At 37.3% G+C, this 17299-nt stretch overlaps 1 protein-coding gene across 1 annotated transcript in view; it reads right to left on the bottom strand.

Annotated features, from left to right (window-relative positions):
• The window catches only part of PTPRN2 (protein tyrosine phosphatase receptor type N2), a 663576-nt gene that overhangs the window by 427397 nt on the left and 218880 nt on the right, over positions 1–17299 (bottom strand). Inside the window, exon 4 of the mRNA XM_055709440.1 lies at positions 456–573. Within this exon, the coding sequence (XP_055565415.1) occupies positions 456–573 (118 nt within the window). The remainder of the gene's footprint in view (positions 1–455; positions 574–17299) is intronic.

The raw sequence follows: 17299 nt of genomic DNA on the forward strand, positions 1-17299 counted from the left end.
AAGACTATGAGTTTGAAAATATAATTACTTGCCCAGAATGTCATTCAATGCTTCTTGTTTCTTTTTGTTGGCTTTTTTCCAGAATAAAATGTCTCCTGTGGTCGAGCTACTATACAAGTCTGCCTTTTTAAGCCAGTCATAAGTAGAGCTCATAAGTAGGCTGAACTGACACTAGACACTGCATAAACGGGATAAAAGACCTGATATTTTGAATTCTGACACCTAAATTAACAGAAGGTGTGTTTTCCTGATTTGCTGATAATCAGAAGAACAGGGTTGAGGGTTTTCATTCATTCTGTCTGGTGTTTTCTGTGCTGTTGTACAACTGGTTTTCCTTTCTCATATAGATAGTGGTTTTGGTGATGTGTTTAATTCAGCTTCAGTGCCTATCTATTTCTTATCATTCACAAATCCTCCCAAAAACCTACCAGGCAAAACCACCATTGAAGACTTACCTTCCCATGTCAGAGCCTTCAGATGCAAATATATCAGGGTGCCTGGTGTGTATTTTGTGAATGGTTGAGAGTTCCTGACCAATCACATGCTGCGTATAATCGTCTCGCCAGGTAAAACCTGATAAATAATGAAACAAACAATCAAACAGAATCAAAACTATTAAAGTTTGGCAAAAATGTATCTTATATAAATAATATTAAAAGAAAGAAAAAAGAAAAAAGAAGCTTTGTCCAAGTGTGTCGTGGTTTAACCCTGGCTGGCAATTTAGTACCACACAGCCACTCGCTCACTCCCCCCTCACCCAGAGGGGTGGGGAGGAAAGTTGGAGAGGAATGTAAAACTTGAGGGTTGAGATAAGAACAATTTAATAATTGAAAAAGGAAAAATAAATGAAAGAACAATAATAACAATTGATGACAGTACTGATGTACTGATGATGAAAGTACTGATGACAGTAACGGTTATAATGAAAAGTGGAAGGGAAAGAATAAAATCCAGAGGGAAAGGAAGAAAGGAACACGTAGTGCACGGGGCAGCTGCTCAGCACCCACCCACCGATGCCCGGCCAGTCCCTGAGCCATGACCTGCCCCCCCGGCCAACCCCCAGGTATATACACCCAGCATGGCGTCCCATGGTGTGGAACACCTCTTTGGCTAGTTTGGGTCAGCAGACCTGGCTGTGTCCCCTCCCAGCTCCTTGTGCCCCTCCAGTCTTTTCCCTAGCAAGGCCTGAAGAACTGAAAAGTCTCACATCAAAGCCAGAACACAGCACTGTACCAGCTCCTAAGAAAATAATTAACTCCATCCCAGCTGAAATCAGGACAAAGTGGAACCCAAGAATGAACTACAAATTCTTCTCTTCTGTGTGAAATTATGTTAATCAAACTTTCCCTACAATGGAAGGCAGGCAGTAGATGATGTGAGGAGGTTCTGAAAAACTTTCAATAGAATTTTAGCAAGTTACAAACCAGCTTCAGTAGATAAAAAGGGTTACTTTGGATAGCTATGGAAAAGTTATCTCACTAGCTGGTATCTGTTGAAAGGTTGCTTTGCTTCTTCCCCATACACAGCACACTGTACCTTCTCTGTTTTCTCCATGAAACAATGCTTTTATAACATTAAGGAGCTAGTACTGCAATGGAAATACTATTTTGAGTTTTAGTATAACACATGTGGAGGTCAACTGATGTTATCTTTATACTATAATGTGACAAAGAACTTTACAACAAGGGGGAAGTGCAACTGTGAGGACAAATTCCAGTGATTACTTATTAATTACATGCACTGCCAATCTCATAGTAATTATACTTGAAATAATGGTGTAACTCCAAACATAATTGTTACCCAATTTGTAGATTTTAGATGTTACGGTAACACTTCAGTTCATAGAACTTTCCCATGCAATTATCTGTAATTATCGAAAAACTAAATATTACATAATTGAAGAGAAATTCTGCTTCTATGCCATGCACAGTAAAACACCAAAAAACACTCGATTCAGTAAAAGTTCTAGAGATGGCTACCCTGCCATCTCTATCTTCCTGTAAGAAACCACTTAAAGCAAAATCCTCTCTAGCACCAGATGAAAGGGGATGTATCTCACTGCCAGAATCAGCCTCAGAAAGGGGATTTTTGGTTCAGTCCCTATTTCATACATATGTTATAAATTTAATCACCATTGGCAGCCAACGTCAGATCTGTTGGTATAGAGCAGTCTCTTCAGATGCAGCTAAAGCATCATGAGTCAGTCTCAGCAGAACCCAGAACTTGGCCACCTCGCTCCTTGGATGAGTGCTGTATTCAGTGGGCTATTAAAAAAAAGGAATGTGTTCAGTTTATTTCACCCTATTGAGGTGGAGTTTATTGCCTGTTTACTTAATCCCAGAAGTAAAAAAGAATTATAAGCATGACATTTGTCCATTCTGCCAAAGCAGACAGTTCTGAGAATGCAGAAATAAAACTTTATTTAATAAATATTTACCAAATTTTAAGCCTAAGGAGTAGATACTTAAATAAGTTGGGTATAAGATTTAGACAGGCCTAGGAAGAATTCAAACTGTGCTGTTCTTTGAGATTTAGACAAGTTTTAGGAAATAAAGTTCCCATTTGGGCAGGATTTAGGTGGACTGCATCTCAGATTATTTTTGTTTTAAATTAATGAAAATACTACTAATAAACAGTCTAGAATGGCTTTAACAAACAAAAAAGCCCTCTGACACCTCTCTGACACTCTGCTTTTGCTCCTCCTTTCTCCTTTTCTTAAATAAAAATGTTACTCAAGTTTATTGATGAAACGCTTCACCTGAAATCATGCTAGATGTTAATGGCTACAGTAAATTACTTCAGACCCTAGGGAGGTGGAAGAATCTTTATCTAAGCTATTTTTAGACCGGATTCATCCTTTCCAAATGCAAATTTTACCTTTTCAAATGTCCCATGTAGTAGATGGATTCAAATAATTTTACAAATCTTAATCTAAGGATGCTCATAGTATGTTCTTACATGAATACCCAAAAATGAGTCAACATGTACCTATGACTGTTTTGTTGTAGTGTATTAAAATTATTTTTACATGAAAGTTTATGTTCAAGTTTACTTCTCTGCTGCCTAGCACTACACATTTCTGGTTTTTTTTTTATAAATTCATGTGGGAGGAGAAACTAAGATAACATTCAAGTTTAGAAGAATGTGCAACAAAAGATGTTCAGCCAAAATACATATATATTTAAATAATTAGCATAGCCATAAAGCTACTAATTTATTAACTATGTGTCCAAAATCACTACCATTTTACTTTGTAACTCTAAGCCAATGCTAGCACTATTAAAGGCTAAAAAGTACACAATACATAACATAAACTTTGAAGAAAAATACACAGGATTACTCTGAATAGTTTTGTACAAATTAAAGCAAGAAGAGTTATGTGAGGTACCTGTGTACAGGCAGGATGCTCACTTCTCTGAGTCCTGAGCAATATAACTGGCTGCAGACAGAGGGTTCAATGCTTAGGTTTTCATGCCTCCACAAAACAAAGCTTTTGGTAAAAAGACATAAGAAACCACTGCAATCCCAGTTCTCAATGGTCGTGATGATGGTGTACCTTTTGTTAACTTTGGTGTATTTTCTGTCTCCTGCAGCACTACTTTAACATTTTCTCCTAATGTATTTGAAACCAGTGCAAGTATACCATCCTTAATACTGTAAAAGAACACAACTGTTGCATTAAAAGAGAGTAAAAAAGGTGAAATTGAAACAGAATACTTGCTACAGAGCTTAAGAAACTAGAGTTAAGGGAATATGCCCTCTCAACTGTATCTGCTAGCACTTCTAACTCACATAAGAATTAGAACAAGACATGGATGAAAAATGCAAATTTTAACTAATTCAAAAATCCTCTTGTCAATAAATTAATATTCCTGTTTCTTAAGCAGCTATCTCAGGAACGACAATGTATCTAAAGCTAACCTTATGCCAATCATTTTCCAGCATTGTTCCAGCTTCAAAAAAATCTCTCCCACACACTGAGCTCAATAAAACAGCACATTCAGGAACCATAATGCCACACTGACAGCTGCAATCAGAATTAAGGTTGAGAAGGAGCATATGACGCCGTATGGCGATTTCCTGTTCCCTTTGTCTCTGCCGTCACACCTAGCGCCAGCTCCTGGCTCACGACCCAATTATTACAATTTATCTCCACCGGCTGAGCAGGATCACAGCAGTGCTCCTGTACACGCATTACTTCCATGTCACTAACGGGGAACGGTATGGGGGGATGTCCAACCCCTGATTAACCATCCCTCCTGCTGCAGGTCTGCCCTGGACCTGTGTCTCCCAACCGTGAATTCCCACAGACAGGCAATTCCAGGGAAAAAGAGGAGTCCAGGAGACATGGGAGTGACGCAAATACTACGACAACAACAGCAGCAGATATAAAATTGCTCTCAGTTGAAGAGCATTGATAGGAGTGGACTCCACAAAAATTGCCATTGATACAAATTTTCCACAAAAAAAGTAGCACTTTTCAGTGGTGTCAGAGCCCAAGGTTTAATTCTAATTTAATTGTAATTGATATTCCATAATCTAAACGTATGTAGAAAGGGAATACTGATGTAGAGACAGTGAAGACAAGTCGTTAAGACCTTTAGTAAACCCAACCTGCACATCAAAACCAATGAGGTGCTCCAGATACAACGCAGTCTTTCCTTATTATCATCATGTATCTCCTGGGATCTTTTCTTTCTACAGCAAAATTAATTATTATTATTACCCATGACTACAAAAATAATAATGAAATTATTATTGTTTAGGTCCCCATTATGTTCAACACTTAGCAATGACTATGCCAACACAGACTATAGGAATTATTTTATTAATTGATATCAAATCAAAAGCAAGCAGTGTAAATAGTGAAGAAAATATTTTTCACAGATTCACACTGGTGAAGGTGATATTAGTTTCTTTCTCCAAAATGAAAGTCAAAATTGTTTTCACATTTATCATACAATTTCACTTTTAACTTGCTTAATTAGCTTTGCTGCTCTACCAATTACACAGAATTATTGAAAGATAATCAGAATTCAAATATGTATTTCCTTCTCTTGGCTGTTCAATTTTTCTAAGTAATGGCATTCTTTCCTTTGATTTTGACTGTTTTTCATCTTAGAGAAACTCGATGTCTCTTCAAATGTACCTGACCACATCTTTCATGCATGTAAATTGTATTACCAACTGTTGAAAACACTAATCTGCTGCTTTTCTCTCTCAACTTATTTTAGTTTGGAATTATTCATACAAATAATCTTCACCCCCTCTGAAGGCTAAGCAAGAAAAACATCAGCTCTTTAACTCTGCAAAGGAGTTCTGGTATAAATCAGTAGAGCCCAATTTACAGAAACAACAGTTCTCACTGCCCAAATATTTGGCTGTGCAAATCTTCCTGCTTGTGCTGTCGACCCTTTTCCTGACTCTCCTGGCTGAGGCTGCATAGGGCTCTGCAGGCAAATCTAGCAAAACCTGTGTCTGACAGGCTAACACTATAAGACTGAAATCCAACATTATTTTTCTGCATCAATATATTAGCAACAAAGTTATTTTATTGTACCAAGGCCATTCAAAGTGGCAGGAGATTATTATATATTGGCAGAAACCTATATATTAAAACTTGATCTGCCTTTGTCAGGAAAATCACTGTATAAAGGCCAAAAAACCTCAGAAGTTTTCAGACTTGAAGCCAGAACATGTACTATTTTTGAGTTGTGACATTATTTTTTCCCCCAATTTTGGTAACATTATTTTGTCCCTACACGGTGGATGATACAATAGTTTTTTCACTGAACTACCTTCAACTGCTACTTCATTTCAGCTAGGAAACTCTCAGTTGTAGAGCTCAGAGACTTTCATTCCCCATGCCATGTGTTGCAAATTGTTAATGCCTACTTTAGCTGTCAGAACGGCTGCAGAATTGGGAATGATTTGCTTTCTTCCCTATTTTCACAACAGACAGGTCAACATACAGACATGCCTTTCTGCAAGCTGCCTTTCCACATTCTCCAGAGGAGCTGCACTTGTTCTCATCCCGGACCTCCATTTTCAGAGCTCAAGGACATACCCAATAAGGTTCACATGTTTCAGCACTGGCTAAGTAGAAATTGCAGCTTTAATGCTGAGTTTGCTCTGTGTATAACAAAATTAATTCTTTCAACTGCTATATTTTCTACCTAAAAATGCAGCCAAAAGATAAAATCCTGACATTTCCTCTTACAAGAAAAGAAAACCATAACTTCTTCCCAAAGCAATTTTGCAATACAATTTGCAATGGCAGGTTATGGAAAAAATAGTAAGAGAGAAGTTAAACCCACCTCTTAAACCACAACCTTTTATTCCCCTGGAACTTTGGCTTGGAATATTCGTTTGTTCTGAAAAGTGAGACTAAGGATGGTTTCTACAAAATTGGAAAAAAATCTGTCAAGACAGTTTTGCACTACACTTACACGAAAACTTACTCTAATTAAATGTGTTTGCTCTGGTTAAACACTGTATTGTCTTCTAGATGAAAAGAAAATCTGGTATAGACTGTATTTGAAGAACAACTGAGAATTATAAGCAGTCTTCACCACTCTTGTTCAATCCATTTCAGCAGGAACTGTGGTCACTCTCTCCTGGAAATCCTCAGGAGCTTTTGTTTTTTCCTTCCCTTTTCCACTGCATTCCCCAGCAGCAGTTCTGAGTACCAGATTTGCATCGGTGAGTTTGTTGCCATCTTTTGGAGCTTCTAGTGAGATTTTTATAATATGCAAGAATTTTAGTCGCTGCATTCAGCAGCGATTCACTCACACTCACAGGCAAATAGCTTCCATTTGAATGAACAGATGAAAGGGCTGCCTAAGGATTACAGTTTCAAATTTTCATATATTGTTTTATTATACATAAAAGTGATAATCTCCATAGAATTAAATTACCAGCATGATCTGCTTACAGCTCTGATTTTAATTTACTCTAAGTAACTATCCCAGAAGGTGTAGGGAAGGCTTTTCTCTTCAGTTTTTTTGGAATTTCTATTATTTGAAAAAGCCAAATGAGTGCTTCATTTGCCAAGGAGATTATAAAATGCTCTCACAGGACTCAGTATGCAATGTTTTCTTACCTTTATTTCAGCTCTTGTAGGCAGCTACAAATAATTGGTTTATACAAGAGAAATTTTCTAAGTGTTACATAAGATTTTTCTGCCACTGGAGCTGATAGTAATAAAAGAATAATATGATAATGCAAAACATATCATCTAACTACCAACTAGAATAGGCTACTTTCCAAAGACTAGAACAGAATGGATACGCAGAAAATACTTCCCAAATCATTGAGATAAATCCCATGCTATTCACCATGTTATATAATCCTTTTCACAAATTGATGACCCTCAACCTGAAAGCAGATGGTTCCATTCACAGAAATGCTTTTTAGGAATGAAGATATGCAAAAAGGGGGCTTCTTGAGTAGTTACTTTATATTATTGTTCAACTTTAATTTAACTCAGGTTCAGTTGCATCTTTAACTTGAACGGCTCTCTGTGATGTCTAGGCTGTGAAATATTTATAAAAAAACCCCAATCAAATGTAATACATGGTGAGCAATAAAGGTGCAGCTTCTATTTCTCAATTTCCTTCTGACCCTGGACTATGCACAGACATTTCCTCAGCGCTTTCAGCCCAAGGAGTTTTCATGAACATGAGGAAATATTCACATGCACCCAAAATAGTGATACTAAAATAAAGATGAGACTGCTTTGCTTGTTTCACTGAGCTTTGAACCCACCTGTGTTAGCCGACAATCACATCCAAGTGCATGTGACTATTTCAGATTTAACTCCAAAAGCCTGACGTTAGTTCTACACTGCAAGACAGCTCTTTTTACTACATTAATGCTCTGAAATCTCCTTTTAGAATAAGAAGTGGTGAGGTTTCATTTTCTGTTGAAATATCTTTCATTTTTTTCTATTCCCTTCTCCTTCCTTTTCTACCTTATTATTCCTTTCTGAGATGTTGTACACCACTCTAAACTATCATTCATTCATCTCATAATGCAGGATCTCTTTAGTATGCAGAAATTGGTTGTAATGCTAGACTGTACAATGCTAAGAATGGAGATATTGTCCAAATAGTAGTTAACAATGCATATAAAATCAGCAGGTCTTCCTTCTCATTTTATTTTATCCATTTCATTTCATGCTAACAGTAGGATGACAGCCTTATTTTCATGAAAAATATAGTTTCTGGGAAAGGAATTCTGAAGTGCCTTCAGTCTGGGAATTAAAACATCACCTGTAACAAGGTAGAATTGGTCAGAAACGTCCTGGCACTTCAGTAAGTATAGAAAATTAAGTGGATATACAGGTTACACATATTCTAGCAAATTCATCTCAGATCTACAGTTCTTCATGTATTTTTAAATGTCTACAAGCAGAAGTGTTCTTTCAGCTCCACGTATTGGTTCTCACCCCCATTTTGTGTAACTGCTGAACTCTCATTGATGTTTGTGAAAAATCAATTTTCAGCTGTCAGAGGAGTGCTTTCAATTGCACAAGTGAAGTCAATATAGGGGAGTGCCAAACTGGGCAGCACAGCAAAGGCTGCAGATGCAAATGCATCTCCACATTTGGTTCTGAATATAAGTCTTTAAGACTGATGTACAGACCACTGTACCAGCAGTACAGAGGGAACGTTAGAATGAGTCAGAGCAAAGCCTTCTGCAGGATTTTCACAGCGTATCACGCAGGGAAATCTGACATACTTGAAACACTTTCCCTAGCGAGGGCCTTTGGTCTCCTACTCACCATGCTCTGTTCTGCATGAAAAGCAATACAAATTAAAGCAGGAAAAAGGTAATACTTTTTTATTTTAGATGATAAGCAGAAAGCCTCTATATAGTTTGTTTGGAACCATAGCCTTCATTTTCCACTTTTAAGCCACTTCTCTTGGACTGTAAATTCCTCCAGGAAAAGGCCATATATCACATACATTTGTACAGTCTCTTTCTAAAGCAGTAACAACAATAACAATTATTGTTATTGTTGCTATTACTATTAATAAAAGCACAGCAGTTGCAGAAGTTAGGGTTCCCTTTGGAATCTTGTAAAGATCTTGGTGGCTGAAAGCCAGGAGTTTTCCAGGGAAGTACATTAGCCAAGCCTGTTTGCCTGAAGCAATGATGAACAATCTGCAGGTCACACTTCTCTCCCAAAAACCTGATTAGTGCTCCTCAGGTTTCAGTTTTAATTCCCCCCATGTACAGAAAATACACCGTGAATTTGTGCAGCCCTGAAAGGCATTTTCAGCCAGAGGAGTATTTGAATTATCTTTTTTTTATTCTCTTGTGCACATAAACTTTTTGAGTTTTGACCTTCCAACAACTGCAACAGCAAGGCACTTTACATTGCATGACAGATATTTTTTTCATTTAAGCATTTTTAGTCTTTGCATTTCAGGGCTCTGATTTACAAGCTGATTACAATTAACAAATTACTGCACCACTCGTCAGCTAAGGTACAGTGTCTGCCCATGTACTTAGCTGGTGTCCGTGGGTAAAAATGAGGCAATTTAACTTATTTTAGCCAATAATAGAAATGATTTAGTTAGATAAGCTCTGACTGAAATGATTTCCTACCTGGTGTTCATTTCCCTCCCTTGTTTCATGGAGATAATACCTCACTAAGCTTTAATAACATCTTTGGACAATTCATATAATGCTGATTCACGAAGTCACATTGATGATTTGTCAGCTACATGCACTCTGATTTCTAGTTCTTTCTAGCTTCTTTACTGCCTTCTGGGGTTGATGTCTCTGAATACTTAAAAAATGCCATGCTATGAGCTGTGATTCAGTTTTACCACGATGTATCACAATGCTACTAAAAAGCAGATTTTTTTAAAATCTCTGAATTAGTTTTTGAACAAGACCATTGATGAATTAAAATACTGACACTGAAAGATCTGGAACAATCAGATATGAACTTAGAGCCCCTAAAATTCGAGTCTTTGTGAGCAGGGTTCCAGCTGATGCCCATTCATAACAAATCACTTCAAAAAGCTTCATCACTTTTTGCTCATCACCATCAAGAGATGCTAGGTTTAAATGTCATTTACTAAAAACTGTCATTAACAAAATGCCTCAAAACATGCAATGATGACATAACAGTGAAATAAAACATACAGAGGGAATATAAGTTTCCAACTGTTCTTGGGAGCAACTTTACCTTTCTATGTTCTATGTTCAGCTAAAACCTGAATGTTCTGAAATAGTTCCACTAAATAGCTCCACTAACTTCGTGCCACCAAGGTCTGACGTTAACTGTGCAGAACTGCTATGCCCACTGTGCTCCATATGAACCACAGTGAACTTCCTCGGGGCAAAGACCACAGTTTGATGTGTAGCCTGGACCTGCAGGCTGAGCCACAGAGGAGCAAGCACCAGGAGGGAGGACCAAAAGCATGTTTTCCTTCTTTTGAATCTTCCCTTCAACTTGTAATGGGACACAAACTGACTCTACCTGCAACACAGACACAACAAAACCCAGTTTCAAGGGTTAAAGTTGTACTGCATTTTGTGAAGCATTTGAATGTTGTAGAATTTGGCCAGCATAAACAGCAAGCAGTGACAAGAATAGAGTTCACCAAGAGCTACAGCAATGTGTCATTACCTAAGTGGCAGGGAGGTGCTTTTTTTCTTAACTTCAGTGTATTTCTACTATTTAAGGATCAGCAACTAATATCAAGGAACTAAAAATATTTTCAAAAATACCATTCATTCCAGAAATTTGTCCATCAGCAGTTCTGAACAGCATACAAAGCAGCAAACCTCCTTTAGAGCAAACACTGAAGTGAACCAGCAATAAAAAGCATTTCAAAAACATTGGTGGTATAGCTCATATTTCTTTCACTTAGTATTATTACAGAAGATAAGTCTCCTGATCAGTGGCTTCCAGCTTTAAGAAATATTGATATATTTCTAGATAATCAACTGCTACCTATTACCATACTTTTGATGTGGTGGAACATTCATGTGCCTTATTTTCCACTTCCTCAGGGTATCCTGGTTAAATGTCACATGCATTTTTCTCCCATGTTAAGAAAACAAAACCTGCATATTAATTCTTTTTAAGAGATGCATAAGTAAGAAAGGAACATTGGTTATTCTCTTCATCTATAAACTACTCTAATAGACATATAAATAATACTGGTAAAAGTAATGCAGCCTTAATTATCAGCAGTGTTATCCCTCTGTTTATAACAGTCATGATAAATGAAATCTCAGCAACCAACCTGATTGCTTTCATAGCAGTTTAACCTAATGCTCAACAAAAGACACAGAGTTTAAAAAGCCAAGCTATCCATGTGTTTTACAAGTATGTTGTTATTTAATGCAAGATCTCTGTTCCATTGACCAGATTTCTGCTTCTTAGTCATGAAATTATGAGCAAATGTCCCTGTAAGTGTATCCAACAGCTAAGGTATCCAAGAGCTCTATACACACCTCTTTAGATGTTCCTAATATCAGAATGAAAATGAGAAGAATTGCACTTTTCTCACTCCAAAATTCTCATTGTTCAGTTCCCCAAATCTGTAGCTCAGCAAGGCAATCTATTTAGAAAATGTTTGATTTGATGGCCCCAAAAGGCACAAATCTTGGAAAGGAATGAGAGAATAAACTACTGAAAATGGCCTGCTTCACCCATTTACATGCTACAGATCTGACCTTAATCTGGCATTCCTTATTCATAGTAACTCACACAGTGTTAGCACTTTCAAATAGAAAAAAAAATTATATCTTTTTTCTAGAAAAACAATCATTTTATTTTATACTTCAGGACTATTGGTTTGGTTGCAAGGAGTAGAGTAGAAGCTAGGATTAACTTGGTTTATGTACTACAACAAATAAAACAGAAATATGGGGCATTGAAAAGTCAATGATTTATTGTTAATTTGCTATTCCTAGTAACCATTTACTCCTAGGCCTCTATATAAGATAAACTATGTTTATAGATATAGATTTTACTTTACTTACATTATATGAGACATGAAAGTATTTTCTTCCGTCAATTACTTCTTTACTAAATGCCAAAGGTTCAAACATATAAACTGAAGTCGTCTGTTCTGACAGACAAATAAGACTAGTTTTGCACTTTACATTATATTCAGCAGTCAGTCAGGTTTGATTCATTTCGCTATATGCAGTACCAAGGTATGCCCCTGAAGCTTTTATAGCTTTAAAAGCTAAAGGTATCCGGTGTTTCTCAGATAGTTTTTGATCACCCTGTTTGCTTGAAAGTACATTAGAATTGGTCAAGATTTCCAAGGTTGCCACAAAGATAGTCCTATACCACATTGATATGTCATCAAAACCAAATAAGTCTCTCTTTCCACATCCATTCTGTATTTAGGAAAAAATCTGTCTTGTTGACTGGGGGTGGGGTGGGAGGGTGTGTGTGGGGGGGTGGTGTGGTGTGTGTGTGTGTGTTTATCTGTGATCCCACATTACAGCTGAGGCTAAATAAGATTGTCTCAACACACCAGATTTCAGCTGCCCGAGCAGCAAGGCTGCAAGGTGTGCTGCAGTTGCCCGGCATCCCAGCTGCCAAAGCACCTCTCCTACACATTCAAATGTCACCCAGAATCCCATGAGGGTACCCGACACAGAAGCAAGGCCCCTTATTTTCCATGGCTCTCCTAGAGACTGAGCAGTTTATTTTGTTCGGTTATTCTGTGTAGATAAACATGTTACAATAAGCTCCCTCTCCATCAGTACCACTGAAGTTTAGCTAGACAGTTGCCCAGAACAGGTTTTGCTCCAGTTCTTTGTGTAGCCTTTGATGGCATGGGGCTTTGCAAGCTGTGGTTGGATGGACGGGTGGAAGGAAACACTCCTGCATGGGAACTCAAGTAACTGTTGCACTGCCAAAGGTAAAACAGATCCCTTCCCACTCTCCTCACACTACCTGGACTTGTGCTGCTAACAGAAATAGGAAGCAGTACATAATTTTTTCATTACTCCTGTTATCATTCACGTTAATGCCATGTCACACAAATCTGGTAGTCCAAATGAGGATTGTAATGGTTGTAAATCCTATTTACTTTTATTGTAAGTTCTTCAAATGCCACCTAAGAAATGCAAAGCACTTTTGTCAAAACAGAAGTCAGGCTCATGAAAGAATACCTTCCACTCATGTATTATGACTTGGTTACCCCTATCTATTATGCCAAACACCCTCATATATATACAGCGTAGACATACCCCTTCTTCTATTATTCTTTGCATTATTTTTGTAGCCAGGGAAAAGTTTCCCTGACATAGTTTTGACAATTCCACAATTAATTTGTCTTCATTTCATTGTGTCCTTAATAACACTATGTAGGCAACAGATGTCAAGTCTTTCCAAGTGGAATGAAGCAGAAGTGAACTCACATCCCTAATAAATTGTTTATTGAATATTTATTTTTACTTGGATGACAAAGTGCTAGTGAACCCGCTGGTGGTAAAGCCCATGCATACATGCTACAGCACAACATTTATTGAAGCAGCTATTCTTGCCAAATCTATATTGCATTTATAAATCTTCAAAACAAGCCCTGGTAAATGTCACTTCTTCTTAAATGCTCAGCAGAATCAATGACAAGTGATGCTGCCTTTGCCCTTGAAGAATTTACGTGTTTAGATCTGAGTCCAAATTCTAAAAACCTGTTCAGAAACACATGTGGTGTAAAGCACACATGCAATCTACCAGGAGCACCAAGGAAAGAAAGGAAAAGTTACTCTGAAGTCAAAAGCTAAATACAAACAGGAAAGCCTGTCTATTGTTGTTTTAGACTTTGATTGTAAGCTGTGTCAAATACAGTACTTCAAAGCCCATTAACTTACTTCTATTCTGCATTGGAATATTTTGCAGTTGTCTTCCGTATCTTACCTAAAAGCTGTCAGTTGATTTTGACATGGTTCCAGTATTACATTAGGCACCTTTTGAAATAAGTATCAATATAAAATAAATTAAAAAATCAAAATATACATTTACAATACCTAATTAAAAAAATTTTAGACATTAATCTGGCATAACATCAGGCAAAACTGTCTGCTGTGTTTTTGTTTGTGTTTCCTAAGTACGCACTCTTCATTTTCTGGATGATAATTCTGATTTTTTTTTTTATTATATCTTTGAGTTCAAAGAGAACTGAAATACAAAAACTGAGCAATACAGTAAAAAAAATTATATCTACTTTAACTTCTTGAATGCCACCAGTGAATTGTGGAACAGTCTGCTCAGTGTCAGTGGGATGCCCATCTCCAAAGAGCAGAGTTGCTCTGCTAACCAGCACAGTCCAGATTTGCTGTCATGCCTGACATGACACGACTCAAATGCTTTTCCAAGGAAAGCATTGCAATGTCCTCATTTTCCAGCTGGTTTTGTAACAGCCGTGGTTTAAAAGAGTATGGGGTAGTCTATTCAGTGTTCTGAATTATAGAGCGAACAGTATTCTTCAAGAGCATATCAACTGGCCTAGTACAATGACACATTTCTATGGCAGAACCACAGGTATATCATCTTTTTGCCCATGGTGGATTTCTCAGTCAGAGGAATTTCCCTAAGGAGAAGTGCTGTCAGCACAGTGCAAGGAAAAAGACCAGATAAAGAGAATCCATGGAGACCGAGAACGGAGAATGTCTCTCCTTCAGAGCTCTAATCCCCACAGCACCTTACACCCTACCAGCCACAGACAGTCAGGGTTGCCGCAACCTCCGCTCACTTCTATAAGGATCTTTTCTGGGCAGAAACTGGGCACGTGGTTCTCCTGACTTGATCCACACCTATGTTCCATGCACCTCCCTCTCTAACCAGCACTTCTTTTCTTTTTAGCAATATCTACACTTGTTTCACTCTCAAATGGTGCTGAACATGTTAATTAAACATAAAATAATTGGCAGAGTTTGTCACAGAGATGACATTTTAATGGTAGATGAAATCTTGAGGCAATATTCATTGATAAAATACAAAGTGAAATGGAAAAAAAATTGATTCATATCAAGACCTTCTGCTTATTGCTAAAGTCATCACAGTAAAAAAAAAATAACAAAAATTACTCTCTGTCTATTGATGGCTGCCAAATTGTCTCAAAATGGAAAACTGGCTTTGAAATGGAAATAGTTCAAAAGCAAAAAAACCCCCACTCCACAGCCCAAATGGTGATGATGAGCAAAAAAGGACTTCTCAAGCACACATCCAGGAAAATGGAGGACAAAAAGATTATAAGATTCTTTGCTACTTTTTATTTTCAAGTTAAACAAAACATTCACAAAAAAACCCCAAAAACAAAAAAAAAAACCAAAAAACCCACCACCAAAACGAATAAAAAACCCACCAAAAACCAAACAAAAAAACCCAAACAAAAAGCAGTTCTAATGCTTTCCCCATTCTTTATAGCAGTATTTGTTAGACATACAGGTAGGATGAATAATCTAAGTCAGCAAATTTACTCTATTTAGTAACATCCCTGGGGACAGTATGTTGTAGTTGGTATGAAGAGATTTATTGTGCTCTAGGAGACTTTAGAAAATGTGAATGTTACATTACAGCATTGTTTTATTCTAAATAAAGGATAAACCCACCACTCTCACAATTTAGATTTGGGTTTAATGTCTGCATTTGTAGTAGTGATTTGGAAAGCTTATAAAAAATACTTAAACACATACCACTTCTTTCTCTCTAATTCCTGTACACTTTGTTAAATAGCTATCTTAATGCAACAATAGCAGGATATTTTGGATCTTTGCAGGAGAGGTGGACTATAGGCAGCCACTAAATATTGGCAAAAGCATCACACATTGTAAAAAAGTTTCCAAATGTGTAATGCAAAGAGTCTTTCTTTTCATCCACCAACTCGGAAGACAGGTCAACTGATAAAAGGGAAGATTCCAGCCCCCCAGTCTGAAAACTACTGAAAGGCAGGTGTCAAGATGCTGGAAACCTGCCCTTTCACCCACTTTCTCTCGCTAGGTGACAATGAAGTGAGAACCTGTTAGAAGAAATGATTCTCTGTATGCATCTTCTCAGACTTTGTGGCTCTGGTTCCATACAACTATATCTGACAGCCTTTATTTGAAATAATTTGGGGAATTTTTTAATGTTCCCTAAGTGCAATGAATTAAGGGGTTAGAATAAGGCTTGAGGGAAAAACCACAACCTGTTTGTAGTATGAATTGCAACAAAACCTAAATAAGGAGCAATTTCCTATTACATATTGTGTTTAGTCATCTTAAATTCTTCAGTCTCCTTCCCGTAACTCCTTACAACATGTTTAGGGCTGTGTGACAGAGATGAAGTATGACAGGTTCCTAATCTGCAAAACAATTGAAAAATGTTATTTTTTGCAGAGGCAATCCCACATTCATCTGCTGCCTGATTTAGAGTTTCCGTCTGGACAGTTGGCAGTCACTCACTACAGTTCAGACTACCTCGAAATGTAGCACAGAGGCTTTGGGCGAACTCTGATTTAGATACTCAGTAAGGGAAGAACAAGTTCTTGCTAAAATCACTTCCATTTTCAGATGTATCAATCAAATGAACAGTAGTTTCATTTCCATTCTTCCAAAAACAGAGAGGTAGAAAACCACTTTAAAGATGAAATTATCATCATAGGAAGTTTGTTGTGCCCTGAATCTCTAGATATGGTTTGAAATAGACCTGACGGGTTTAGTCCATTCATTTCTCCTCTACCTCTTCTCCATCTAGAGACAGATCAAATTAAGTAGGTTTGCAAGGAAAAAACAAAACAACAACAAAAAAATCCAACAAACAAACAAAAAACCCCCCAAATACCAAAACACCCTGTAATGAAGAGGAAAAGCCAGTGTTTCTAGAAACATCATTATTTCATTAGGGACATTCCCTCAACATCACTGTTCTCCGCATTACACACAAAAAAATTGTAGTCTCTTTCTCCTCTTCCTCTTTCTGTTACCATGTCGTTAATTCCAACTGTGAAGCCACTGACCCTTGAAATTATTTTCACATGCCTGGAAAACACATGTGGCTTTTCCTTACCTTTATCTTTCTAGAATTGTTCTTTCAAAATTCTGTGTGCCCCCTGGAAAATATTAATTCACACAGGATTCTGTTAACAAATATCAAAACTTAGCCTTAGTTTTAGCCTTAGAGACTTAAACCTCTAAAGAGGAAATTCAGAGTTCAGCTTGCATTATTCCTCACTAGTAACATAAAAACAGGTTCAGCATATGTAACACTGCTGCAGCTTAAGCACAGCAAGATATACCCTGAACTTTCAAATCCCTGCTTCTTATTTGT

This window comes from Falco cherrug, chromosome 4 (genome assembly GCF_023634085.1).
Source record: "Falco cherrug isolate bFalChe1 chromosome 4, bFalChe1.pri, whole genome shotgun sequence".
Taxonomy (NCBI): Eukaryota; Metazoa; Chordata; class Aves; order Falconiformes; family Falconidae; genus Falco; species Falco cherrug.